This window comes from Monodon monoceros, unplaced genomic scaffold (genome assembly GCF_005190385.1).
Source record: "Monodon monoceros isolate NGI ecotype Baffin Bay Population unplaced genomic scaffold, NGI_Narwhal_1 Super_Scaffold_6, whole genome shotgun sequence".
Taxonomy (NCBI): Eukaryota; Metazoa; Chordata; class Mammalia; order Artiodactyla; family Monodontidae; genus Monodon; species Monodon monoceros.
The window spans coordinates 54627786-54655599 of NW_021703783.1; the positions used below are offsets into that span (position 1 = coordinate 54627786).

Below are 27814 nucleotides of genomic sequence, written 5' to 3' on the forward strand. Positions count from 1 at the left end.
GGCAGACTCTCAACCACTGTGCCACCAGGGAAGCCCTTCCTAGTCTTTTTTGATAGTAACTTGTTCCTTTGTCAAGTTTTTTAATTTTATATTTTGTGTGCTTAATTATAAAACAGCCTCTATTTATAGTTTCTATTATTTCAATTTCTTGTGGGTCTACTTCCACTATTTGTGGCCTCTTCTGCTTTTTACTTACGTTGCTTATTTACATGTGTGTCTCAGAATTTTGACTTCTGAGCTTATGTTTGGCTGGGCTTTTTCTTTTGAAATTCTGTGTAGTGTATGCCGAGAGTACATGCATCCAGAAAGTTTTTGCCTTTGTTTTTGTAAAGTTCCACAAGAGCGTTACCAATGCAGTATTGCTTTTTATATTATTACTTAAATGAATATAAACTAGTTTATAAATGATTTATATAAATAAAAGAATCACTAATGTATATTAATCATTTAACACTTGGTGTTTCCGGGGTTTTGAATTCTGAATACTCAAGAGTACCTCTTTATTGATCCCATGAGAAGGCCAGACTTCGCTGGATTCATTTCCTCTTATAATCCTATTTTGGTAGGTAGGTTTATTTTTGTGGTTCACCCTTTCACTGAAGGCCTAGCCCTTGAAGGTGTTCACTTCATGGAAGGTCTCAGTTCCAAGTCCTGGTTCCTACAAGCCCAAGGCTTTGTCTCCAGTTCTTATATTGTCATTAAAACACAAGTAACCTGTAATTCTCTGGTTTTATGCCTTTTATTCAGTTTTTGACCGATTTACCTTTTTCCTCCCAAGCTCTGCTATGCATGCTGTATCATATTTCACCCAGTATGACTGGTTTTTCAGATAATCTAGTCTGCCATATTACATAAGTTCTATGTATGTATGTATGGGTGTATATATACAGACAGTACACCTTTAAAACTTGAAGAATATTTTCCTACCTTGAAGGTAAATTGTCACAGATATTAAACAACTGTGCAGGAATTGTCAGTAGCTTATTATGTTGACAGATTGATCGTGGGTGAAACACCTGAGAATATTCGGTTATTTTTATTATGCCACCTCAGGCTTTCATATAGGATTCATAGAAATGCATTTATTTAGTAAGCATATAGTTAATGTAGTATAAAACTTCATCTACTGGCCAAAAAATGTACTTTTTTTCCAGGATAAATTTCAGAAAAAGATCCTTTATCTATTGCAGCAAAAATGGAAGAAAACAACAAACTTTAAAAAACTTTAAATTGCTGTTTGTGAGCCTGAATTTTCTTGATTAGCAGCACAGTTATAGTATAATCAAAGGTTATAACTCACCAAAGGAGTATAAAGGAAAGTTCAGTTTTCTTAAATTCTGATTGTCCTGGTGAGGCCCTGGTATAGTAATTTTGACAAGCAAATAATCACAAATGCTCACTAAAATCAGACTGGAAATTATCTCAATAAGATGCCATGAGATGTTAAAGGGAAAAAAAAAAGATGCCATGAAATGTAAGCAGTGCCTAGGAAAGCACCCTTTGGGAATTACACAACTTTACTTTTATTTTATTTCATTTTATTTTGCGGTACGCGGACCTCTCACTGTTGTGGCCTCTCCTGTTGCGGAGCACAGGCTCCGGACGCGCAGGCTCAGCGGCCATGGCTCACGGGCCCAGCCACTCCGTGGCATGTGGGATCTTCCCGGACCGGGGCGCGAACCCGTGTCCCCTGCATCGGCAGGCGGACTCTCAACCACTGCGCCACCAGGGAAGCCCTAATATGCTATATTTTTATGAAATTATGTTTTTTGTTTGTATCTCCCCAACTAGAAAGTTAAAATCTACCAAGGGCAGGAATCTTTGTGTTTGTTTACTAATATATTGCCAGCAACTAAAATAGTATCTCACTTAGTAGGTGCTCAAAAATTGCTTGGGATGTAAATGAACAATTTTTTATTTCCCTGCCTCTAAATCAGAGTGATAATTCACAGCCCCTCATTTCCTTACAAAGATACATGGGTACAAATGTGATCCGTGTATGCCAAGTACGTTGATTTAACTGAAAGAAAGTCGTCATTCATACAACACCAATTACCATTTTTTGGAAGCATAAAGTGGCCTAGCCTTTAAATGTCTTAATGTTTCCATCTTAAATCTGTTATTAAGTATATGGCAATTTTCCTTAAACAATCTCTCTTCTATAGCAACAGAAAAAATATAATGTTCCGTACTTGGGTAAAGGTCATACCTCATTTTTTTCCTTGAGTTTTGTGATCATAACAATCACAGGACTGTCTTCCTGCCAAACCATCTGCCAGAAATCATTCACGGTGTTGATCATGGGGCCCTGCGTGGCGATGAACGCTTTCTCTTTGCCACTGTAGCCCTAGTTTGAGAAAGGAGACAAAAATGTTGGCTTTGAAGTTCATGCCTTGCACTGAAAGTTTAGGTGAAAGATCTTCAAAACAAAATAGCTCTGATAATCCAAAAGCAACACAGACTTTTGCAGCTTTATTGATTCTAGCACCACAGTTCTTGGGGTTGTTCTCCCAGCAAGTCAGGCACAGCATATGGTACTGAGGTTTCTAAAGCTCAGTCCTCCCCAGAGCACCTCAGAGGGAGCACTATAGCCACAGACACACAGGAAAGGAAGACTTACTATAAATTACCCACTACCAAGGTTGATTATGACCAAGCAAGCAAAAAAAAAAAAAAAGCAACAAACTTGCTAGTAACCAACTCTGAGGGGGAAAAAAAAAAACAAAACAACTAACAATTCCAAATAGTAAATTGACATGCTCATCAGAAAGAAATTTAGATTTATTTACTTACCCTAATATAATTAGCATTAATGTAGGTGCTCAAAGAATTAGTTACATTTTTTGGTCTTAAACATACTCTGCTGAGGGGATCTAATGAAGAAAACAAGAAAGACTGTGTTAACCAGATTTACTCTTTTAAGTTTCTTAGAACACCAATAACCAGTACATAGCACACTTATATACTGACCATCTGGCATGTGTCAATGTTTTTTGTTGGTGTGGCTGTGTCTGTCTCTCTCTTTTTTTTTAAACATCTTTATTAGAGTATAATTGCTTTACAGCAGTGTGTTAGTTTCTGCTGTATATTTGCAAACGAAGCAACTGACAAAGGATTAATCTCCAAAATATGTCTGTCTCTTGATCCGTGTTTACTGAGGGACATTTGAGACCATCTTTACCCCTTGTCCTGACACAGATCTCGTCCATAAGCCCAAGATGATGAGTTTCTACTTTATGTCATTTTTGGTGGGTTTCTGATTCTTGACCCCATTTCTCATTTACGCTCCTTTTCTTATTCTTTGCATTTGGAATTTGCACCATATCTCCCTACTCAAGTCTCTCTTCTGTCCTCTGCAACAGCAAACACTTGGTCTAGTCCAAATCTCCTCTCACTACTTGGAAGAAGCTGTCTTTAGTTACCATATGTTTGTTCACTGACATCACAAATATCTGATATCGGATAGATTATTACAGTATTAAATTCTAAAATCACTTTACATCAAGAAGAGTTGAAAGGCTCTTTGTGAACCACGGTGGTGATTTTTACCAACATTTACGTAAATAATCCCTTTGTGATTTCTTTAACCCGGTTACGCTCTGAGCCTCTTGAAGGCCAGGATGGGGATTTTTCATGATCTGTATAAGACCTGGTATCTAGCACAGTGCTTATATATGTAATAGACATTCAGTAAATGTCTATTGCATTGATTTAAATGGCCCCTTCCATTTTTTAAGAAGTCAGTTCTATGCATTCCTCTCTAGCAATTGTTCTGTTGTTCTTCTTCTCCTGACAGGTGAAGTCTGAGTGTGTATTTTGCCCACCTCCTCCCCTACACTTCAATCCTTCTTGTGTACACTCCAATCTATCCTAACCCTAGTCTTATGCAGACACGACTCTTGCTCTTGCCGCTGGTGACACTTTTGCTACTAAACCCAATGGTGGTATTTGTTTTTTCATGTGCTCTGTGTAGAATTAAAAAAACTGTAGATCATATATCTTTTCATGGAGTTTTCTCTTCCCTTGGATGCTGCGTCACAGCATTCTGGGTTTCCTGCTACCTATTCGATGGTCTCTTTTGCTTATTTCTTCTGCCTCCTTTAGTTTGTTTATTTATTTATTTATTTATTGGCTGTGCTGCACGGCATATGGGATCTTAGTTCCCCAACCAGCGATCGAACCTGTGCCCCCTACAGTGGAATCGTGGAGTCCTAACCACTGGCCCGCCATGGAAGTCCCTCGTCTGCCTCCTTTAATGTTGCTGATTCTAGGATTCAACTTGACACTCTTCTATGCTCACCTGACACTGCCTTGTTGGGTGATTGATTCATCCCCATGATTTTGTACCCATATCCTGGAGACTCCCAAATATATATCTTACACCAGACTACTCTCCTCACTTACAGACCACATTTAAAAATTTTTCATTTCCTTCTGGATATATTACAGCTTTGTGAAACTTCACATGATCATGTGCTCCTGATAGCCCTGTGTTATTCTATGTTGCGTGTGCTACCACAGCTCCTGAGCCCATGTTTGAAAACTAGCTGGACTTGACCCTCCATATTCATGTTCTGTCCATTTGGTTTCCTGAAACTCGCTAGGATTTATCTTGCCTCCCTCTTCCCAAGGCTTTCTTCTTAGACTAGGACCGGAGCATCCCATCTGGTCTAACTGCCTTCAATCTTGTTCTTTACCTATCCATCCTTCTCATAGCTGGCAAGGCGGTCTTTGGAAAATAAAATCTGATCACATCATTCCCTTGCCTAAATGCCATTCATGGTTCCTAATTGTCCACAGCAGTATTTCCCAAACTGTTATCTGTAAATCATTTCTTTTATAACATATAGAATTAGGTCATATAACTTATAAATTAGGGGGTTCAGTAATCAAATAAATATGGAAAACACTGAATTCAACAAACTTGAACAATAATCTTTTCACTGCAGAATTTCTCAGGGTCTATATTATGCTAATATACTCTGTGAATTTCCAAGAAGGTATTATTTATAAACTTATTTGCCCACTGCATTCATTTTATTATGAATACTTATTGACAATTCGACAGTCCAGAGCAGCATTGCCCAACAGGACTTTCTGTGATAATGGAAATGTTCCTTACCTGTGTTGCCCAAAATTGTGACCACTAGCCATGTTGGCTATTGAGTACTTGAAATGTGGCTAGTACAAACTGAGGAACTAAAGTTTTAATTTTATTTAATTTTAATTCATTTAAATTTACTTAGCCATATGTGGCTGGTGGTTGCTCTACTGGACAGTGCAGATCTAGGGGATGAAATCTCCTTAGTGGGTCCAACAAGTCTTTATCTTTTCCCACAGCCTCATCAATAATCACTTTTCTACGTGTACATGCTCTAGTCATATGGGCCCAGGGAAATCTCTCAAATACTCCAGGTTCTTGCAGAGTCTATGCTTTTGCATGTATTGTTTCCCTGCCGTCTCTGCATGGTAAAGTCTTCCTCATTTTTCAGAGCTCAGTTCAAGAAATACCTCCTTTTGGAAGCCCTCCCTTGTCCTCCTGGTGGAATTAGGCATTCCCTTCTTTGCTTAGGCTGCCTGAGTTTTATTTTAGAATTTAACATCTTGTATTTTAAGTGCTTAAATGTTTGCTTGCCCTCAATGGTTTGTGATGAGCCCCTTGAGAGCAAGGGCTGTTTTTAATTAACGTTTGTATCCTTTGTGATTTCTATTTGGTATGTGGCTCAGAGAGTGTTTAACATTAGAATTAATTTCGATTAGAAAGAGTTAAAACAATGCTTTTTTTCAATTTTTTTCTTTTCATAGCAAAGGGGACAGGAAAACTTCCATTACTTTTCAGTATCCACTGATTATTAAAAGTTTCCACAAACACCCTAAACCAATCAGACTTGAAAAGAGGCCCACTTCCTTCAGTTTTTATAATGCCTACAATATATATGATTTACTGGGAACTCAACCCGAAAATTGCTTAGAAGCAGGTGTCCTGTCAAGCTTAATTAAATTTATGTTGAAAATTGGTAATTTATAGTATTTCCAAGTATTCAGAGATTTCCAAATATTAAAACAAAAACAAAACCAAGAATACAACATATGATGGAGTAGGGGAAAATAAATTTGGTTCCAACCAAAGCATTTTTAGTGTTTTTAGTCTAATAAAAATGTCAAGGATTAAAAAATCAAAATTTTGTCATCATCAGTTATTATTTTCATCTTTATTGTTATAAGTTTATTCATGTGATGCATTTTAAGTCTACATATTAGTCAAATTCACTATGATAACTTTTTCCAGAATTGGTATTTCTGAATTATATGTTAAATGCTTAGCATACCATTTATGATTCATCTGGGCAGTATCAATAATAACTACAAATATTATATTGAGCACTGATGACTTTTCCTCCCTGTCTTCTGCTCTTCCCTTTTTATTCAGTATTTCCTTCTTTCCTTCCTTTGCTTTCTTCCTCTTTCATTCCTTTTTCCCCTCCCTTCCTCCTTAGATCCCTTTCCTCCCTTCCTCCCTCCCTTCCTTCCCTTCCTCTCCTCTACCTTCTTACCTCCTTCTTGTTTCTTTTTTCCTCTCAACAAATTATTGAACACATAAAGTTTTGGTGTATAGAACACATGAAATTTCCCCACTTTGATCTCTTTAAAATACCCTCTGGCAATCTTAAGTCTTCTTTTTAACAGACAAAATGGTACCTGGATCCTGAGTTGAAGATTTCCTCTCCAGGAGGAAATGTGTTTAAGGTTTGAAGTCAGAGAAGAAGCTATTAGATGAGGGAAAAGTGTATCACTCCCAGTGATGGGCAAAGGCAGGAATGAGAGGAATAGGATAGTTTTCAGAGATAAATTTAAGATAAGTGGGAAATGGAAGGAAAGCAGGGACTGGCCACACCTTCAAGGTGATTGGGAATCATCTTCAAATTTGTTGGAAGAGAGAGAAGACTCTAGGCCTGTGTTGTCCATTACGGTAGCCACTAGCCACATGTAGGTAAATTTAAGTTAATTAAAATATAATAAAATTTAAAAGTCAGTTCCTTGAGTGCACTAGCTATACTTCAAGTGCTCATTGCCACATGCAGCTAACGGCTATCACACTGGAGATACAGAATATTTCCATCATTGTAGAGAGTTTTAGTGGACAGTGCTGAATTTGGCAATGCAGTGATAGATTATGTGAAATTCACTTTTTAACATGCATGTGAACATTATAAGAGAAAACAGGGCTCTTCAATACTGTTTTTGAAACTGTAAACGTTTCTCTCCAAGGTTAGTGTTCTTATTTTCTGGAATTGTTTCTGGGGTTAATGATGGATTCAGTTAGGTAGAGAAGGAAAGGAGAAACTAACATTAGCTGAGCGTTTACTATTAGTTGGAACTTTCCTAGCCATTTTTCATACATTTATTTGATTCTTTCAATAGCCTTACAGGGTAGTATCACTATTACTATTTTTAGGGACAAAGAAAGGATGGCACAGAAAGATTAAGTAGCTTTCCATAAATTGTAAATGTTTTTGCCAGGATAGGAAATCAAGTCTAAACTCCAGTATTTTGCTGAGTCACACAACTCGTTGCTTTAATGAGTGGTTCACTTATTTTCATATTTACTCTGTTCTAGGCACTTTATACAGTGAAATGGAAAACATAATGTAAGTAGGAAACATTACTAGACTTTAAATTTTTAAATATAAAATGATGGTCAGAGTAAATAGGGTTTTAAAATTTGATTTATATTGTTTTATAGTTGTATAAATAAATTGGCTACATGGAAAAAATATACATAAAATTTCTTGTTATATTTCTTTGTTATACAAATAATTTCACATTGATATATGATCAGTTTTTTCCCATTGCTCTTGTGTTTAGGACATAGATAAATTTTTATCACAAATATTTGTTTATATTGTAAAGTAATTTGATATAAACTTGACCTAAGCACTTTAATCTACCACTTAAGAATGTTCTGAGCCAGGCTGACACTGTCCTTAGAAAAAAAGCTACAATTTAATTGGTTCTTGGCCATCCATATTTCTGCTGCAAAACATCCTCCAAATTATACAAACTCACTAATATGTACAAGCTGGAAGCTTTTAAACTTGAGAGTTTATTGTAGGCTAAAACAATAAAAACAATTATAATATTTAAAATATTAATCATTTTAAGATTATTATTTTATGTAATGTTTCAAATTTACGCCATATTACAGTCTAAAATAAACCATAAAGAGCAGCTTTTCATATTCATTCCAGTCTTTTCTGATGATTTTCCAGCCAGTGATGTGGCTTGTCCAAGCTATATTTACTAGATTATATTCTGTGCAACAGGGGGTGGGTGGGGTATTCAGGCTATAGACATTTTCAACAGAAAATCTGTTATTTGCAACATCAGTTGTCAGCACAGGTGCCCTGGTTCAAGCGACCCACCCAGTTCTGGGAATGGAAAAGCTGACACAGGACTGTGAAGCAGTTGTCTGATAGCATCTGGCAGGAAACAGAGAAGGCTGAACTTTAAAATAGTCCTAATAATTTCCAAATCCTTCTGAGATTAGGTGGTTAAGTATAATACTTGCAATACATGTATATGCCCTAATTACTTATGGTTGGTAAATTTCAGATGAAAAGTCCTGAGAGAGAGAGTCCGGGGTGGCGGGGGCGGGGTGGGGGAGGGGGAGAGAGAGAGAGAGAGAGAGAGAGAGAGAGAGAGAGAGAGAGAGAGAGAGACCAGTTGTAACACACAGCACTTTCATCCCCTTCAGCCAATTATAGTTATAAAATATCTTTCAACAGTGACTATATCTTAGGTAAATAGGTTTAACTATACAGACCAATTAAAAATATGTTACAGTGGAGTAACTGGTACAATGTGTTTCCGAAACAACTCCAACAGAAGGGGAAGCCCAAGGACATTATTAACAGTAATTCTTGCTCTATTACTATAAATATGAAGAATTTGGTGTTTTATGAGTGAATTAATGAACTGAATTATGAATAGTCTACTATTTCAATGTCAATACTCTAAAACAAATCTTCGTGGCTCCATCTTTCCAGAGCTATTGCCTTGAGATGTTTATGGATTTTTGCCCAAATCCCAACTATATCTTTGTTTAGTGATTGACAATACTGCTTCTTCTCCAAAGTATTTTTGCCTTTCTAGGCAGAATTACTCAGTCCTCCTACACCGGTTAGGCAAGATCTCTATTCAGGCTCTTACGTTGAACATAATTACTTATTTACATGTCTCTCCTCTGGTCTGTGACCTCCTTGATCTTATATGCTGCTCCTTATTCCTTACTGGTTCCGGGCATCTAGCTCACTGCTTGACATCGATACATTTCATGGAGTTAAATTTAGTTTTAACATAGTCTAAAAGTGTTTCTCAAAGTGTGGTCCTGCTATCACCTGTATCAGAATCAGCTGGGTGTTTGCTAGAAGTACAGATTCCTGGGCCCAACAGAACCCACTTAAACAGAATCCCCAGGGTGGGGCACAGGACTAGATTTTTAACAAGGACTCTAGGTGATTGTTATGCACAATGAAGTCTTTTGGTAACAGCTTTTTTGAGATATAATTCATATACTATACAACTCACTCGTTTAAAATGTGCCACCACATAATTTATTTTTATTTGTTTAATCCACAGAGTTGTGCAACTATCCGTGGTGGAAAGCATGGGGGCAGATGTGTTTGGATTTGAGTCTTGCTTCTTTAATATCTATAAGCCTCACTTTCCTCCTCTGTAAGAAAGGAACAATAATATCTTTCTGAGTTATGATGAGAATAGCTAACATTGAGCACTTTATCATGTGCAAAGCACTGGGCTCTACAACAACCCTGTGAGGTGGCTACTACTACTCCCATTTCACAGATGAAGTTAAGAAATTTACCCACGGCCATACAGTAAGTGGTGCCGCTGGATATGAACCCCAGCAGATTGGCTCTGGAGGCAGCCCTATAGCTACTAGACTCTTCTGTAAGGATACAAGATAGTATATAGAATGTTTCTAGCAAGGATGGCATTTTAATTATCTCCCAAAAAAACTCATACCCTTTAGTAGTCATTTCTCATGCCTCTCACCACTAGGCAACAACTGTAGTTTCTATGCCTACAGGTTTGCCTAACCGGACACTTCATATAAATGGCATTATGCAGTATGAGTTCATTTGTGATGGCTTCTTTAAAAAAAGAAGTACCTCATAAAAAAAAGTACCTCATTACTTTAAAAAAAATTAATTAATTTTATTTATTTTTTGGCCGCATTGGGTCTTCATTGCTGCACACGGGCTTTCTCTTGTTATGGTAACCGGGTCTACTCTTTGTTGTGGTGCACGGGCTTCTCTTTGCGGTGGCTTCTCTTGTTGTGGGGCATGGGCTCTAGGCACTCGGGCTTCAGTAGTTGTGGCACGAGGGCTCAGTATTTGTGGCTCTAGAGCACAAACTCAGTAGCTGTGGCACACGGGCTTAGTTGCTCCGCGGTATGTGGGATCTTCCCTGGACCAGGGCTCTAACCCGTGCCTGCTGCATTGGCAGGAGGATTCTTTTTTTTTTTAGCATCTTTATTGGAATATAATTGCTTTACAATGGTGCGTTAGTTTCTGCTGTATAATAAAGTGAATCAGCTATACATATACATATATCCCCATATCCCCTCCTTCTTGCGTCTCCCTCCCACCCCTCCTATCCCACCCCTCTTAGGTGGACACAAAGCACCGAGCTGATCTCCCTGTGCGATGCAGCTGCTTCCCGCTAGCTATCTATTTTACATTTGGTAGTGTGTACATGTCCATGCCACTCTCTCACTTCGTCCCAGCTTACCCTTCCCCCTCCCCGTGTCCTCAAGTCCATTCTCTACATCTGCGTCTTTATTCCTGTGGCAGGTGGATTCTTAACCACTGTGCCATCAGGGAAGTCCGGTACCTCATAACTTTTTATTGCTGAATAATAGTATGTTGTGTGAATATACTACATTTTATTTATCCATTCATCAGTTGATGGATATTGTCGTTATTTCTACTCTTTGGGCTATTACAGAAAATACTGTTACAAATATTTGTGTACAGCTTTTGTGTGGATACATGTTTTTATTTCTCTTGTGCATATAACTAGGAGTAGAAAGTCTGAGTCATATAGTAACTTTAGGTTTTACCTTTTGAGGAACTACCAGACTGTTTCCTCAGTAGTTGTACCATATTACATCCCTACCATCAAAGTATGAAGGTTCCAATTTCTCTACATCCTCGCCAACACTTTCTATTGTCTTTTAAATTATAATCATGTGGTTATGAAGTGTTATCTCACTTCGGTTTTGACTTCCCTGATGCCTAATTGTGTTGAGTATCTTTTCATATGCTCATTGGCCATTTGTATATCTTTTATGGAGAAATGTCTATTCAAGTCCCTTGCTCATTTTAAAATTGGGCTCTTTGTCTTTTTATAATTGCGTTATAAGAGTTCTTTATATATTATAGATACAAGTCTTTCATTAGATGTATAATTTATAAATATTTTCTCCCATTTTGTGTCATTATCATCTTTTTAGTTTCTTGATGGTGTCCTTCGAAGCACAAAACTTTGAAATTTTGTTCAAGTTACCTATTTTTTTCTTTTGTTGCTTATACTTTTGGTGTCATATCTAAGAAATCATTGACTAATTCAAGGTCATGAGATTTACATCTGTTTTATGTGAAAAGTTTTATAGTTTTAGCTCTTACAGTTAGGCCTCTGATCCATTTTGAATTAATTTTAGTACGCTGTGTGGGGCAGGGTCCAACTTCAGTTTTTTTTGCATGTGGCTACTCAGTTGCTTCAGCATCACTTATTGAAAAGACTAGCCTTTCCCCACTGAATTGTTTGACACCCTTAGTGAAAGTCAGTTGACCATAATGTGTGCCACAGTAAAGTTTTAGAGCCATGTGTCTACTGAAATTATGAGCAGACCATTATTTTAAGAGTAATACAAGATAAAGTTATTAACCTTAGACCACTTTAATGATTATTAGTCTTTTTTTTTTTTTGGCTGCACCACTTGTGGGATCTTAGTTCTCTGACCAGGGATTGAACCCGGGCCCTGGCAGTGAAAGCGCAGAGTCCTAACCACTGGACCGCCAGGAAATTCCACTTTAACGATTATTAGTCTTGAGATGTGTTTGCAATTCCAAATTTGGTGTGTATACGGAAGTTGTGAGGATGGGAAATGGTGAGGTAGGGGTGGATGGGGAAGGCTTGCACTTTACAACACAAACTATTTAATTCAAGAAACTTACTTGGCAAAATGGTCTTATAGCGATTTTTAGTTCCATGACATGGAATGTCAATTTCTTTGGGATCCACAAAGTTCATTGGTATTTCCTGCAAAAATAAATGAAATCAAATACTGTATTTAATGCTGTCACAAAGAAAATCTTCACGGGGGGCCATCTGATCCAGAGCTCTACTGGACTTCAAAGTCATTCATGAAACAACAGACTACCACCTCTGGTTGACCAACACCCTTCCCTTCATAAACACATCAGCTGCACCCTGACAAGCTGACGCCAAGAAGCGGCTTTGCGTGTTAGAAAGTACTATTTGATACGCAGTTCTTAAAGAGACATAGAAAACTTTGGTTAGGTTTTAAGAATCCTGTTCCGACATAATTGCTGGAAATATATAAACAGGCAGCTGAAAAACCGCTTTTTCTTAAACAATGTATTCAGATTTCTTCCTATCTTTGTGTGGATTCAGTACCAAAAATTTTATTATGATAGATTCTCTTTTAACAATAATTGTGACTCTTTTAGGATTATGCAAAACTTCCTCCCCAAATGGTAAATATAAAGGGCATTTTTGCTGATTTAAGTGACGATGATATGACGCATTTTTTTGGATTAAGAAATGGTTTATAATTGGACTGTTCCATTTGTGGTTGTAAATGCAACATTTGTAGTGAAGGGCATTTAGGCACTGTCCTCTCGCACTTAACAAGAACACAAATATTTTTATTAAGTCAGAATATATGTCAAATGATGGAGGAGGGAACAATTAAAGCAGAAGTTGCTCTGTGTGTTAGACAGAAAAGGTGGGCATCTGATGCTGACTGGGACAAAGGAAACAAAAAGCCAACGTTTTCAAAAGGGTCTGAACAAATATTTAAGGAGTTGATTATACAAAATAGTATGTTTTCTAACTTAAAATTCTGCAAAGGATTGCTTAGATAAGGTCAATGTGCATTAAAATACCTTTTGCCCCTAGATCACATAAAATAATATTTTTGTTATCGACACTTTCTCCTACAGAAAATAGAACTTGACAGCTTAATATTCATTGAAATGAAAGAAATCATCTACAAATTTATTTAAATTGTCCTTGTTTTCAGTCAATCTGAAAATTCAAGAAAAGCCTGACTACTGTGAATTTAAGACTCGGTCCGGTGAGAGGAGTAGCTTACTTTTAAAATATTGTTTCCTAAGCTTGCATTATTTTAGGTATTTACGATATTTATTCCTACTCTCTGCTCCAACTAAATGTTGTAAGTTCTCAGTTCCAAGTTACCAAAATAAGCAAAATTGTTGAATGTTCAGTAGAAACCACATGTTCATGCTTGGGAATTTCCAACAAGTTAGTCTGTTTTAGCAAAGCCGTGAATATCTTTATTCCTCCCCGATCTTTCCTGTTTTCTGACACACACTGACAATTTGTCATCTTCCAGCATTATCTCTCTCCTCGGCATTCCTTGCTGGCCTCATCTCTCAGGGAAGTAGACTGTGTTAAGGGCTTATCTCATAGAACAAAGAGCTATCTGTGGTTGTAGAAAAGAATACTAGGTGTACCCTTGGCCACTTCTGTGATCACTGACTGGTTCTTTTATTCCTCCCAGTTCTCCTTTTTTTCATACATAAAAGATGATATGCTACGAAGTCTAATTTTTAAAACAACATGCTTGTATTTTAATAATAGTTGATGAAGCTGATAGATCTAACCTATTGTTGTCTCTCATCATTAGGGTGGTTGCAAACACCTGAACTGACCCTGAAGTCGTCAACTTATTATACCCATCAGCTATGGCTTAAATGTACAACTGCTTTAAGATGCAAGGGGTTCTATAAAATGGATATTCCCCTTGGGCAACAATGAGACCTAACAAGGTCTAATCTGTCTCCATGCTCTCCAGATTGAAATGTGTGTTCATGCATTATCACCAGCAACACTGATGGGTCAGCATCATTTTTAGCTGAATGAAACTCACCATCATTTTTAGCTCACACTGAGTCTTCCTCTTGTGTTCCTTATTTCAGTAAATGACAATACATGCATGCTGTTGCTCAAGTCTAAAAATGGGGGTGTCATCCCTGACTTTTCCTTGGCCGCCTTAGCCTATTAAGCTCACTTCTTGTAGGTGCCTATAGACCCTCCCAAATTTTTTTTTTTTTTTTCAGTACGCGGGCCTCTCACTGTTGTGGCCTCTCCCGTTGCAGAGCACAGGTTCTGGACGCGCAGGCTCAGCGCCCATGGCTCACGGGTCCAGCCGCTCCGCGGCATGTGGGATCTTCCTAGACCGGGGCATGAACCCGTGTCCCCTGCATCGGCAGGCGGACTCGCAACCACTGCGCCACCAGTGAAGCCCCCCTCCCAAATTTTCACTGCTACTCTTTTAGTTTTGACCACCATCACAGCTCCACAGGATTACGTCTACAGTCTCCAAAATACCTCTTTCTAATGCTGACTCTACTGCAGACAGTGATCTTTTTAAAACACAAGATAAGTCCAAACCCTTAAATATGTATTAAGACTTGGATTTCTTTTATATCTGAAACTCATTTTCTGTCACTTCCCACCTTAATTTCAATGCTCCTGTCAAACTGCACAATTTAATTTCCCGAACAGTGACAGCAAGGCTGTTCCTTCATCCTGGAATGCTCAGCTCCTTCTTGTCACTTTGCCTGGCCAGCCCTCATATACTCTGCCGCAATTCACATTCTAGTTTGAACACTTACCAACAGTTGATGAGATGCAGGGCGGATCTAAAATCCTTGCACTTAACCTTTTGAACTGTAACCATTTTACCGTAAGCTGCCTGAGTGGAAGACAGTGTCATTTTAGAATGTGCCTCTAGTGCCTAGTATGTCAAAATACCTACTGAAGAGTGAATCATAAACAGCAGGCTCACCATGAATTCACTTTGGAGTAAATGTGAACTTGCCACGACGTCCCTGAGCTGTGGCCTTGTGAGAATACGGCTGGCTGACTGCAGATACTCCATTGCTACCTTCTCCCGTGGGGTTGGTGTGGCCACAAAGGGTTCAACATTCCCCAAGCTACTCATGTCCAGGGTAAGAGATACGTTGGACCCTCGTCTACATTGGAGAAAAATGTTATTAGGTTTAAATACTGCATGAATTATTGTGAGCAGATCAGTTTGTCTTTCTGTACATACATATAATTCAGTGAGAACTATTACAGAAATAAGGACCCCAATATCTTCTTTTATGGTACCATAATTGACTATAGCAACTACTCATAGTTTCTTAAGAAACTGACAGTTTTGTTGTTGGAAATAACTCTGAATTGAGAAGATGCACTATAGTTTATTAAGGGGTATAGTTGCTACAGAAATAATAACATGGCTAATAAATTAAGTGAAAAATTTAGGAAAAGTAAACACAGCATTTGAATTGAGGAATGAGATGTAACGCAAACCTACCTTATTTATCTGTATATCTGAGAGTCCAGTATATAAATTCTATATCCACCCTAATTCTTCTGATATCCATATACAATATCCATGATTTTATTGAACACAGGAAGCTCACAGGAGAAAAATAATCTTTTTATTTTAGTTCAAATGATTGTCATTGAAATAGAACTTAAAAGTTTAAAATGTATATATTTTTTATAACTTCTGATTTATCCCTAAAAGATAGGTTTTTCATCCTCCATTTATGTATGTATGTAATGTATATGTAGGTCTATGTGTATAATTGCATATGCATATATGTATTTATTTAATTCTGTGATAAACTTACCAGGGACCATAAAGACCACAGACCCTCGTACTAAATTACAATTGATTCTTCCTCTGTGATTTCCCTCCTCTTGTTGGGAGGCAAGGTGGTGTTCTTCCAACATATAAAGGCTCCTTGTGTCCTGAAAGAAGGTGTGAGTGCCTCTTACTAGTAATATTGGCTGTGTGGAACCAAGAATTAACTATAAAATAGCATATGTTGAGGGTCAAAGTCAGAAATTGTACTTAAAGAAATGTTAAATTTAAAGGGGCCTGAAGTGAGCATCAGGCGATCAAATATGGTGCCAACTGGTTGGTGTCCCAAGGTAATGGAGAACCGGCAATTACAGGTCAAAACAAATGTGAGTGGAGAGAATACAGGAAGATACTAGGCCCAGCATATTATTTCCTTGGAATGGTATTTTACATGTATGGAACACTACCTCAGGAAATACTGAAGTGGCTACAGCTTAATTTTAAGAAATGCAAAATTGTTAGAACATACAACAAAAAATCCAGTAAACAAAAACATATCAGTTCTTTCCTCCTATGAATCTGCTTCTGGTTGTAGCTTTGGTGTCATTCTATAGTTTGATATATAATGTTGTCATTTTTGTTAATTTCTAAATGGTTTGTAATTGTAGTTTTAATTCTTGCTTTAACTCAATGGTAACTAAGTGTTTGCCCATTTATTGTCCTTATTAATGTCTAGTAAGAGTACATGGAAATCAATGAATGGATTTCTAATTACTGGAATTCCTTGATTCTTTCTTTGAGACAAATACTATAAAAATTTTTCTAAATATTTCATACATACTATGGCTGGCAGCTTTTGTTTATCTATCTATGTATCTATTGACATATATCTCTATATATCCTATATAAGCACATATGTACATATATAGCACCTTATATATTATATTATGATATATTATTAAAGATATTATTCCAATCTATTTTTTTCCTTACTTTTTTCCTACTGGATTTCTCATAGCCTGAGATATGTATGTGATTCTTCCACAGTAACTGTTTTTGTTATTTTTCCTTATATTTCTAACAGTTTTTACTTTATATATTCAGCCATTACGTTATTTGATGAGATTCATAATTATATCTTCACTGTAAATTTTATCAATATCAAATACTTTCTCAATTTTATGTTTGGCCTCACATTTGACTTTTGCTTCCCAGTTTTATTGAGACCCAATTGACATACGGCATTGTGTTAAGTTTAAGGTGTTTGACTTACATATATTATAAAACGATTATGCACTAAGTTCAGTTAACATTCATCACCTCATATAGATACCAAAAACAAAGTTTTTTCCTGTGATAAGAACTCTTAGGAACTACTCTCTTAACACTTTCAAATACTGTATACCACATAGCAGTGTTAACCATAGTCATCATGTTGTACATTACATCCCTAGTACATATTTATCTTATAACTGAAAGTTTGTACATCTTGACCACTTTCATCCAATTCATCCTCCCTCCACCCCTCACATCTGACTTAAAAAAAATTAATATTGACATACCTGCTTTTTTTTTCTTGGCATGTTCCTGAAAATCTTTTTCTAGTTTCTATTATTATTTTTAACTCTTTTGAATCACTGTACTAGGGATTAGGGGATAGCATTTTGGACACCCCATAAAATATCACCTACCTGATAAGAGGGACGGTTGCCCCCCACCATGTTTTCTTTTTGGTGGCTGCTGGTGGTGACCGACAGGGCTCCTTTCTTTCTGAGTAGGGGGGAAACAGCTGAGGAGGAGCAAAGGGTGGTTCTCCTTTCAGGCCAAGAATTTTAATCTTTTTTTTTTGTGGTACACGGGCCTCTCACTGTTGTGGCCTCTCCCGTTGCGGAGCACAGGCTCGGGACGCGCAGGCTCAGCGGCCATGGCTCGCGGGCCTAGCTGATCTGCGGCATGTGGGATCTTCCCGGACCAGGGCTCGAACCCGTGTCCCCTGCATCGGCAGGCGGACTCTCAACCACTGCGCCACCAGGGAAGCCCTTTAATCTATTTTTAATGGGAAAGTGGTTTTTAAAGTTTCTCAATCCAGTTCTTTTGGTCTTTAAATTGCAGAAATTCCTTCCTAATTCTGATAATAGTTTGCCTATTGGTCTTAGATTTTAGTGTATTTGTGAGAATTTGACTTTTGCTGGTTACATAGATAGTTGAGTAAGGAGCTGGGAGAAGCAGCTTAGGGGACTGCTAATCAGATGCCATTTTAAACCACTATTCCATTCAGACCTTTTTCAGCCCTAAAATACAAAAGTATGTACAAACCTGTGAACTGAGGGATACTCAGTGCTACAATGGTTTAGTAGAAAGTGAGGTCTCTTCTGTCCAGAGTGGTCGGAGCAGATGTATGAATGAGGATGAATTGAGTTGGGTCTTGAAGATAAAAGATAAATTTTGAGTAGATGGTTATTTCAGAGAGAGAGTCTGGCAGGAAAAAAAAAAGTGTGGGAGCAGGAAATGATAAGGCATCTTTGAGAAATCTCGTATCATCAGTTTGAGCTAGAGTTCAGTTGTGTAAAATGTATTTTGGAACCAGGGGGCAGGGTTATGTAGGAGAGTTGAAAGAGAAGCAAGAGTCATAGAAACAAGAGTATAAAAAGCCTGCCTGAATCCAGAAAAGAGAGAATTCAGAGCATCAAGTTATATCAACCTCTGTTTTGGCTTCTCGCAGCATACTCTGCCGAAACCTGGAGGATTAAAAGCCTCTGGGATCCCTGTCTAAGGTCTTTTTGATCTTATGAGTAGATTTTCTAAGGATTCTGTGATAAACTGAGAGCCCTGGAAGCATTTTCATGCAAACTGACTTGGTCAGGAAGAACCACTTTTGTTTGTCAAGGGAAGGAAGAAGGAAACGAATATTATTTATTCAACATCTACTATTTGCCAAGCACTGTTCTAAGCACTTTCACATATGGTATCTCAATCTTCAGAGCATCCCTCTGAGGTATTATTTTCCCCCATTTCACAGGTGAAGAGATAACTAATAGGAACAGGATAGCAGAATAAAGATTCAATCCAAGTTAGAACATAGAACCCAAGCTCTTTCTGCTTTGCCACCCAAAAGCAAGGCCGAGGTGGGCAGATGTTAGACTGTGCGGTGCCCTATGTAGAGTTGGGGTCAGTTGTTGCGGGGAAAGTTAGGATTACTGAATTATAATGTGGAGACAGTGCAGTATTCAAGGTACAAATTCAATCTTTACAGGCATACTTGTCTGGGCTCAAACCCTGCCTGTCTCATGTCGTTGTGGTGGACCTTTGGTCTGGCTATTTAGACTTGTTACATCTCAACTTCCTCCTCTTTTGTGAAATGAATAATTCAGTGTACCTACTTCAGAAGATTATTACAAGGATTAACCAGATAGTTTAAGTAAACTGCTTTTAAATAAGATGCCTGGCTACTAATAAATTTGGGTCATAATGAATAAAGTCCTATATAACTCTCACCTTCTACTTCTCTAAGAGATCCATTTTAAGAGATCTTCACAAAAACTCGAAAATTCTTTACATTGAGATTAACGTTTTGAAATCAACGGATAGATTCTATAGCTTGTCACTGAAGAAAAACACATCCTTCTTGATAACCTCTTTCTCTTATAATTTCTTTTTATTGTGGCAAAGCCATCTTCCCTGAACCCTAAGCAATTCCAGAACACTTCACCTCAACGCCTCAGACAATGTCTTAAAGTTTAATTATGGAGTCGAACTGGTACAGGCTGTTAACCTTACAGAAAACACTTTCCACAAAACAGCCCTTATCGTGAGGGCTCTTCTATTCTGGCCATGAAATATTACCATATGATGTCACTAGCTTGGAAAAATCTCTGCTTTTGTTAATTCTTATTTTCAAGGAACAACCAATATCTAGGTTAACTGAAATATAGTGGAATTAGGAAACAGAATCAGTAGAATCCACTTAAAAAGGTATACACTTCTTAGTCATGTCTTGGGTTGGAGAGAACAGATTAAATACACATCCACATATATTTTAAAGCGTTAATTTTTCTGTTATAAAAGTAACACATGTTCATTGTAGAAAATTTTAAACTTAGGAGTTTCAGGGACTTCCCTGGTGGTGCAGTGGTTAAGAATCCGCCTGCCAATGCAGGGGACATGGATTCGAGCCCTGCTCAGGGACAATCCCACATGCCACGGACCAACTAAGCCCGTGCGCTACAACTACTGAGCCTGTGCTCTAGAGCCTGCGTCCCACAACTACTGAAGCCTGTGCACCTAGAGCCCGTGCTCCACAAGAGAAGCCACCGCAATGAGAAGCCCGCGCAAAGCAACGAAGAGTAGCCTCTGCTTGCTGCAACTAGAGAAAGCCTGCTCACAACAATGAAGACACAACGCAGCCAAAAGTAAATTAATTAATTAATTAATAAAACTTAGGAGTTTCAAAAAAGAAATTAAAACCACTCAGTCTCATAAACGTCACTAACATTTAAATTGACGTTTCAATTTTGCGATTTTATAGGCAGTACTGGCAGTGATTTATTGTTTTAATTTTTATTTCTTTGGTTATAGATGAGGATAAACACTTTCAAATGACTATTGTTCATTTATTGGTCATTACCTTTGAGAACTGTCTGTTCATCCTCTTTCCTAATGTTTATATTGTGGCATTAATGTACTTATTATTGATTGCTATGATAAGTAAGATACTATTTTTCAGACCCTATTGCATATATACATCTTATTGTTACTTTAAAATACTAAGGATTTTTTTTAAAGTATATTTACATTTAGTCAAACACATTAAATTCTACAAATTAAATATTAAACTAAAAAGGAAAAGGTATCAATCTTTTCTTTTGTGGTTTCTTGCATTGCTTTAAAATCCATAGAAATTCTTCTCCTGGAAGTTTAGATATTTTTAAAAACTTAATCTTTTAATCGATTTATAATTTATTTGGGGGTATGGTAAAGGTAAGAATAACCTAGGTTTTTTTTTTCTCCCAAATAGGTTATCCATGTTTCTAACACTATTTACTAAACAATCTAGAGAAGGGATGTGTTTTATAAATATGGGAATATTAGGTTTTTAACTAGCTATCCCTGACTAATGATCTGGAGGAGAAAATACCACTTTACTGAACTAAGAGAACGTACTTCTGCTCCACAGTATCCATAAACCAAATGGTAAGAAGTGAGGCTAGAATCAGAAAGACATCTCAAAAAGAAGACAAAACAAATGTAAGAAATTAAGAGAAAATTTAAATTAAGGGATGGGAACAAAAAATCTAAAGGATTTAGAGAAAAAAATCAACAAAAATAAGAGAAGGAGATCTGGACCTTTAATAAAAACTGAATGCGGAAAACTAAGAACACAAAGTCTTATTAAAAACGTTGCTTCTTTTTTTGTTACGTAACTCTGGCAAACTGTTTAGAATTTTTTTATACCTTATGATTGCTGTTGGACAAAAGGGAACATAATGAAAAGCTTTATCACACTCCCACTGTAGCACCAATTTTTATTTATGCCAAAAAATAAATAAGAGGGAGGAAATTCAAAAGATACCAATGCAAACAATTGAAGGAAAAAGCAAATTCTTAAGGAAAGGTAAAAGGAATGCAATAAACAGCATGCTAATTACAATTAAGTAAAAAGGAAAACATGTATAAATATTATGGGCCAGGGCCACACATTCATTTCAGCAAGAGAATATAAACATCTGTTGAAATTGTTCAGTTTTTGCCTTGCTGTTCCTAATGACCAAGAGGTGAAAAGAAAATACAAGCTAAAAATACAAGAACAGTTGAGTGCTGGAATATCTCAGAAACTAGGCATTTCTTTTCCTGGTAGTTGGGACAATACGCTGCAGTTCAGAAGCTGGATTTAGGCAGAAAGGCTACAGTTTCCAGCATTGTGACCATGGCTCTAATCTTCAGATATGGCTGCTCTTTTTGTGGTACCTTGGCCACCAAGAACAGTGAGACTTCAAGTGTGGCCCCTCATTTTGTGCCCAACAAAGAATGGAAATGGGAGTAAGAGAACAAAATGAAACAGTGATCCTTTTGCCTGGAGTCCAGAAAGATGTACTTCTGAAACTACTGAACTATGAAATTACATTTCAGTGGGAAACGGTGGCAGCTGCTTATCTCGGAGTACTTGAAACGGGAATGGAAAAATACGCATCTAAAAATTATAAGAATAATTTAGTACAGAATGAAGGTGAACAGTTCTCTGAGAGCTTCTCCAGTCTTATTTTTTTTGTTCTGTCAAAAATATGCATAATTTGTTCAGAGCTGTCTATCAGTATACACATCTAATCCTACATGATGAGAAGAAAGAAGTTTAATATTGAAGTCCTCTCCAGATCTGAAATGTTGTGAGTCTGAGACCTTCAGGCCAACATTTCCTCCCTGTGCATTAAAATCATAAGGATCAAAAACCTGATAATCTTGGCTTGATTGTAACGGTGTGCTTAAGACCCCTGCCCACCTACTTGATTTTTCTGAATTCGTTTTGCTCATTACATTTGTCCACATATTACGTTTTCTAGGATATTTCTAATAAAGAAAAAAGAAAAAGAAAAGAAAAAGAAGTTCTAACTCATTTGAATAACAAAAGAAAAAACATCGAAATACAGAGATGGAATTCCTTTACTATGCATAGATTGACTGGCCTCCACAGTTCTCTTTTTTTTTATGAATTTTTTTTCTTAATTAATTAATTTATTTAGGGCTGTGTTGGGTCTTCGTTTCTGTGCGAGGGCTTTCTCTAGTTGTGGCAAGCGGGGGCCACTCTTCATCATGGTGCGCGGGCCTCTCACTATCGCGGCCTCTCTTGTTGCAGAGCACAGGCTCCAGACGTGCAGGTTCAGTAGTTGTGGCTCACGGGCCTAGTTGCTCCGCAGCATGTGGGATCTTCCCAGACCAGGGCTTGAACCCGTGTCCCCTGCATTAGCAGGCAGATTCTCAACCACTGTGCCACCAGGGAAGCCCCTCCACAGTTCTTTGAAACTCCAGATTCTATGATTTTTAAGTTCTAAGGGTAATGGAATTAATGAATGGTTTGCTGTTTCCTTCCATCTCTTTACCTTCAAATAAATTATGTATAGTGCTAACCCCTATCCTGGATCTCTTGACAGATGAGAGGGCAAATTAAAAAAAGAGAAAAAAAAAAAAGAGGAGGATATGGAGTGCTAAGTTAAATTGTGACAAATTCAAAGCTCTTGGAAAGTTAAATGGTGACATAAATGCAGTATTACTAATTTCTAGAAGCTGAAATAAATGAATAGGTATTGTGACCATCTATAATAAAATTTCCCAAAGGAAATCCTGTAGGGAAGACATGTATTAAGTATAAAAGATACCAGGCCCAGGCCCAGGAAGATGAAAAACAAATTTCACTCTAAAGTAAAAAGAAAAATCTTACAATGTAGAGAAAATTTTTGGTTTGATAAATGATTGATTTCCTTACTTGAAAGCACCTGTTTCACTAGGTAGAACATTCCTGACCCTTTTGAGTGATTAAATAAATATTTTTTAATTCATACAGTGATATCTGACCTTTTATATATGTACAGCATGAGGTAAAATTTACTACACCCTTCTTTCATTATTTTAAAAAATAAAAATCAAAACAATCATTAAAAAAAATAAATTGAACTTGTTACATTGTTCTTTGAGCATTGACCTTGGAATCTGAGTTTAAATCAATGCTCTGGGGCTTCCCTGGTGGCACAGTGGTTGAGAGTCCACCTGCCGATGCAGGGGACACGGATTCGTGCCCCGGTCCGGGAAGATCCCACATGCCGTGGAGTGGCTGGGCCCGTGAGCCATGGCCGCGGAGCCTGTGCATCCGGAGCCTGTGCTCTGCAACGGGAGAGGCCACAACAGCGAGAGGCCCATGTACCGCAAAAAAAAAAAAAAAAATCAATGCTCTGCACTTCACTAAGCTCTTTCAGCCTCAGACTCCTTAATCTGCAAATGGGGACAATAATAAAACTCACAGGATTTGTTCATATTTTAAAAGATAAAGAAGCAAAAATATATGCACATTTCTAGCCTAATAACTGGCATATAGCATAATATGTGAATGATTATAGTAATTAATAATGATCATGTGATAATTCTTATTTCACTCCATGCACACATGGCTGTGTGGCAGCTATATGGCATACACTGATAAACATTTGAAGAAGGCAAGGTTAGGAAAGTTGGTTAGTGATGAAGAGTCAGTAGCAGTGTTACATATGCAAAGTCAGTGGTCACCTACGTTGGGACCATTTTTCATTCCTCAAGCCCTTAAAATTCTTACCTTAATAACTTTTTTCAGATTCAAAAATAATGCATAGTCACCATGAAAATTAAAAATATAGATACAAAAAAGAAAAATATCCTATAATACCAACACGAAGAGTAATTGCTAATAACATTTTAAGTGTCTGTCCTTCAAGTTTTAAACATGTATATATATGCATGACAAAAATCTAGATTTTTTAGTCTACATATTCTTTTATGGCTTGCTTTTTATTTAACTAAATATATCACAAATATATTTATTTGTGTCTTTGTGTCTTCAAATTTATTTACACACGAATTGCCAACACTATATAGCACTCCATTGGACGGGTGTATCAGTCTGTATGTACCCCTAGGTCTGAAGTGGGTTTCTTCTAGACAGCATATATACAGGTCTTCTTTTTGTATCCATTCAGCCAGTCTACGTCTTTTGGTTGGAGCATTTAATCCATTTACATTTAAGGTAATTATCGATATGTATGTTCCTATTACCATTTTCTTACTTGTTTTGGGTTTGTTATTGTAGGTCTTTTCCTTCTCTTGTGTTTCCTGCCTAGAGAAGTTCCTTTAGCATTTGCTGTAAAGCTGGTTTGGTGGTACTGAATTCCCTTAACTTTTGCTTGTCTGTAAAGGTTTTAATTTCTCCATCGAATCTGAATGAGATCCTTGCTGGGTAGAGTAATCTTGGTTGTAGGTTTTTCTCTTTCATCACTTTAAATATATCCTGCCACTCCCTTCTGGCTTGCAGAGTTTCTGCTGAAAGATCAGCTGTTAACCTTATGGGGATTCCCTTGTATGTTATTTGTTGTTTTTCTCTTGCTACTTTTAATATTTTTTCCTTGTACTTTATTTTTGATAGTTTAATATGTGTCTTGGCGTGTTTCTCCTTGGATTTATCCTGTATGGGACTCTCTGTGCTTCCTGGACTTGATTAACTATTTCCTTACCCATATTAGGGAAGTTTTCAACTATAATCTCTTCAAATATTTTCTCAGACCCTTTCTTTTTCTCTTCTTCTTCTGGGACCCCTATAATTCGAATTTTGGTGTGTTTAATGTTGTCCCAGAGGTCTCTGAGACTGTCCTGAATTCTTTTTATTCTGTTTTCTTTATTCAGCTCTGCTGTAGTTATTTCCACTATTTTGTTTTCCAGGTCACTTATCCATTCTTCTGCCTCAGTTTTTCTGCTACTGATTCCTTCTATAGAATTTTTAATTTCATTTATTGTGTTGTTCATGATTGTTTGTTTGCTGTTTAGTTCTTCTAGGTCCTTTTTAAACATTTCCTGTATTTTCTCCATTCTATTTCCAAGATTTTGGATCATCTTTACTATCATTATTCTGAATTCTTTTTCAGGTAGACTGCCTATTTCCTCCTCATTTGTTACGTGTGGTGGGTTTTTACCTTGCTGTTTCATCTGCTGTGTGTTTCTCTGTCTTCTCATTTTGCTTAACTTACTGTGTTTGGGGTCTCCTTTGCACAGGCTGCACATTCATGGTTCCCGTTGTTTTTGGTGTCTGCCCTCAGCAGCTAAGGTTGGTTCAGTGGGTTGTGTAGCCTTCCTGGTGGAGGGAACTAGTGCCTGTGTTTTGGTGGATGAGGCTGGATCTTGTCTTTCTGGTGGGCAGGTCCACGTCTGGTGCTGTGTTTTGGGGTGTCTGGGACCTTATTATGATTTTAGGCAGCCTCTCTGCTAATGGGTGTGGTTGTGTTGCTGTCTTGCTAGTTGTTTGGCATAGGGTGTCCAGCACTGTAGCTTGCTGGTTGTTGAGTGGAGGTGGGTCTTGTCGTTGAGACGGAGATCTCTGGGAGATTTTTGCCATTTGATATTATGTGGAGCTGGGAGGTCTCTGGTGGACCAATGTCCTGAACTTGGCTCTCCCCCCTCAGAGGCACTGCCCTGACACCTGGCTGGAGCACTGAGAGCCTGTCATCCACACCACTCAGAATAAAAGGGAGAAAAAAAGAAAAAGATAAATTAAAATAAAATAAAATGAAAAAGTTATTAACATAAAAAACAAAAAATAAGTATTAAAAATTTTTTTGAATTAAAAAGAAAGAAAGAACAACCAAACCAAAAAACAAATCCACCAATGATAACAAGCACTGAAAACTATACTAAAACAAACAAACAAACAAAACCGGACAGACAGAACCCCAGGACAAATGGTAAAAGCAAAGCTATACAGACAAAATCACACACAGAAGCATATGCATACACACTCACAAAAAGAGAAAAAGGGAAAAAAAATATATATATATATATCTTTGCTCCCAAAGTCCACCTCCTCAATTTGGGATCATTTGTTGTCTATATAGGTATTCCACAGATGCAGGGTACATCAAGTTGACTGTGGAGATTTAATCTGCTGCTCCTGAGGCTGCTGGGAGAGATTTCCTTTCCTCTTCTTTGTTCGAACAGATGCTGGGATTCAGCTTTGGATTTGGCCCTGCCTCTGCGTGTAGGTCGCCTGAGGGCATCTGGTCTTTGCTCAGACAGGACGGGGTTAAAGGAGCCGCTGATTAGGGGGCTCTGGCTCACTCAGGCCGGGGGGAGGGATGGGTATGGCAGAGGCCAGTGTGACATTGCACCAGCCTGAGGCACATTATGTGTTCTCCTGGGGAAGTTGTCCCTGGATCACGGGACCCTGGCAGTGGTAGGCAGCACAGGCTCCAGGGAGGGGAGGTGTGGATAGTGACCTGTGCTCGCACACAGGCTTCTTGGTAGCTGCAGCAGCAGCCTTAGGGTCTCATGCCCGTCTCTGGGGTCTGTGCTGATAGCCGCAGCTTGCACCCGTCTCTGGAGCTCCTTTAAGCGGCACTGTTAATTCCCTCTCCTCGCGCACCAGGAAACAAAGAGGCAAGAAAAAGTCTCTAGCCTGTTCGGCAGTTCCAGACTTTTTCCTGGACTCCCTCCTGGTTAGCTGTGGGGCACTAGCCTCCTTCAGACTGTGTTCATGCAGCCAATCCCAGTTCTCTCCCTGGGATCCAACCTCCAAAGCCCGAGCCTCAGCTCCCAGCCCCAACCCATCCTGGCGAGTGAGCAGACAAGCCTCTCGGGCTGGTGAGTACTGGTCGGCACCGATCCTCTGTGCGGGAATCCCTCCACTTTGCTCTCCGCACCCCTGTTGCTGCGCTCTCCTCTGTGGCTCCGAAGCTTCCCCCCTCCGCCACCCACAATCTCCGCCCGCGAAGGAGTTTCCTAGTGTGTGGAAACCTTTCCTCCTTCACAGCTCCCTCCCAGTGGTGCAGGTCCCGTCCCTATTCTTTTGTCTCTGTTTTTTCTTTTTTCTTTTGCCCTACCCAGGTATGTGGGGAGTTTCTTGCCTTTTGGGAGGTCTGAGGTCTTCTGCCAGCATTCAGTAGGTGTTCTGTAGGAGTTGTCCCACATGTAGATATATTTCTGATGTATCTGTGGGGAGGAAGGTGATCTCTGAGTCTTACTCTTCCACCATCTTGAAGCTCCTCCTCCACTTGCAGAGTTTCTGTTGAAAGATCAGCTGTTAACCTTATGGGATTCCCTTGTATGTTATTTGTTGCTTTTCCCTTGCTGCTTTTAATATTT

The 27814-nt window shown here is 38.1% G+C and overlaps 1 protein-coding gene across 2 annotated transcripts in view; it reads right to left on the reverse strand.

Annotated features, from left to right (window-relative positions):
* The window catches only part of PTPRR (protein tyrosine phosphatase receptor type R), a 256860-nt gene that overhangs the window by 31517 nt on the left and 197529 nt on the right, over positions 1-27814 (reverse strand). For both annotated transcript variants that reach the window (XR_003791223.1, XM_029206395.1), the window contains exons 9-12: positions 15143-15329; positions 12261-12345; positions 2794-2873; positions 2210-2347 (exon numbers count right to left, since the gene is read on the reverse strand). Coding sequence is in view for 1 of the 2 variants with exons in the window: in XM_029206395.1 (XP_029062228.1) it covers positions 2210-2347; positions 2794-2873; positions 12261-12345; positions 15143-15329 (490 nt within the window). In the remaining variant the exon portion in view is untranslated. The remainder of the gene's footprint in view (positions 1-2209; positions 2348-2793; positions 2874-12260; positions 12346-15142; positions 15330-27814) is intronic.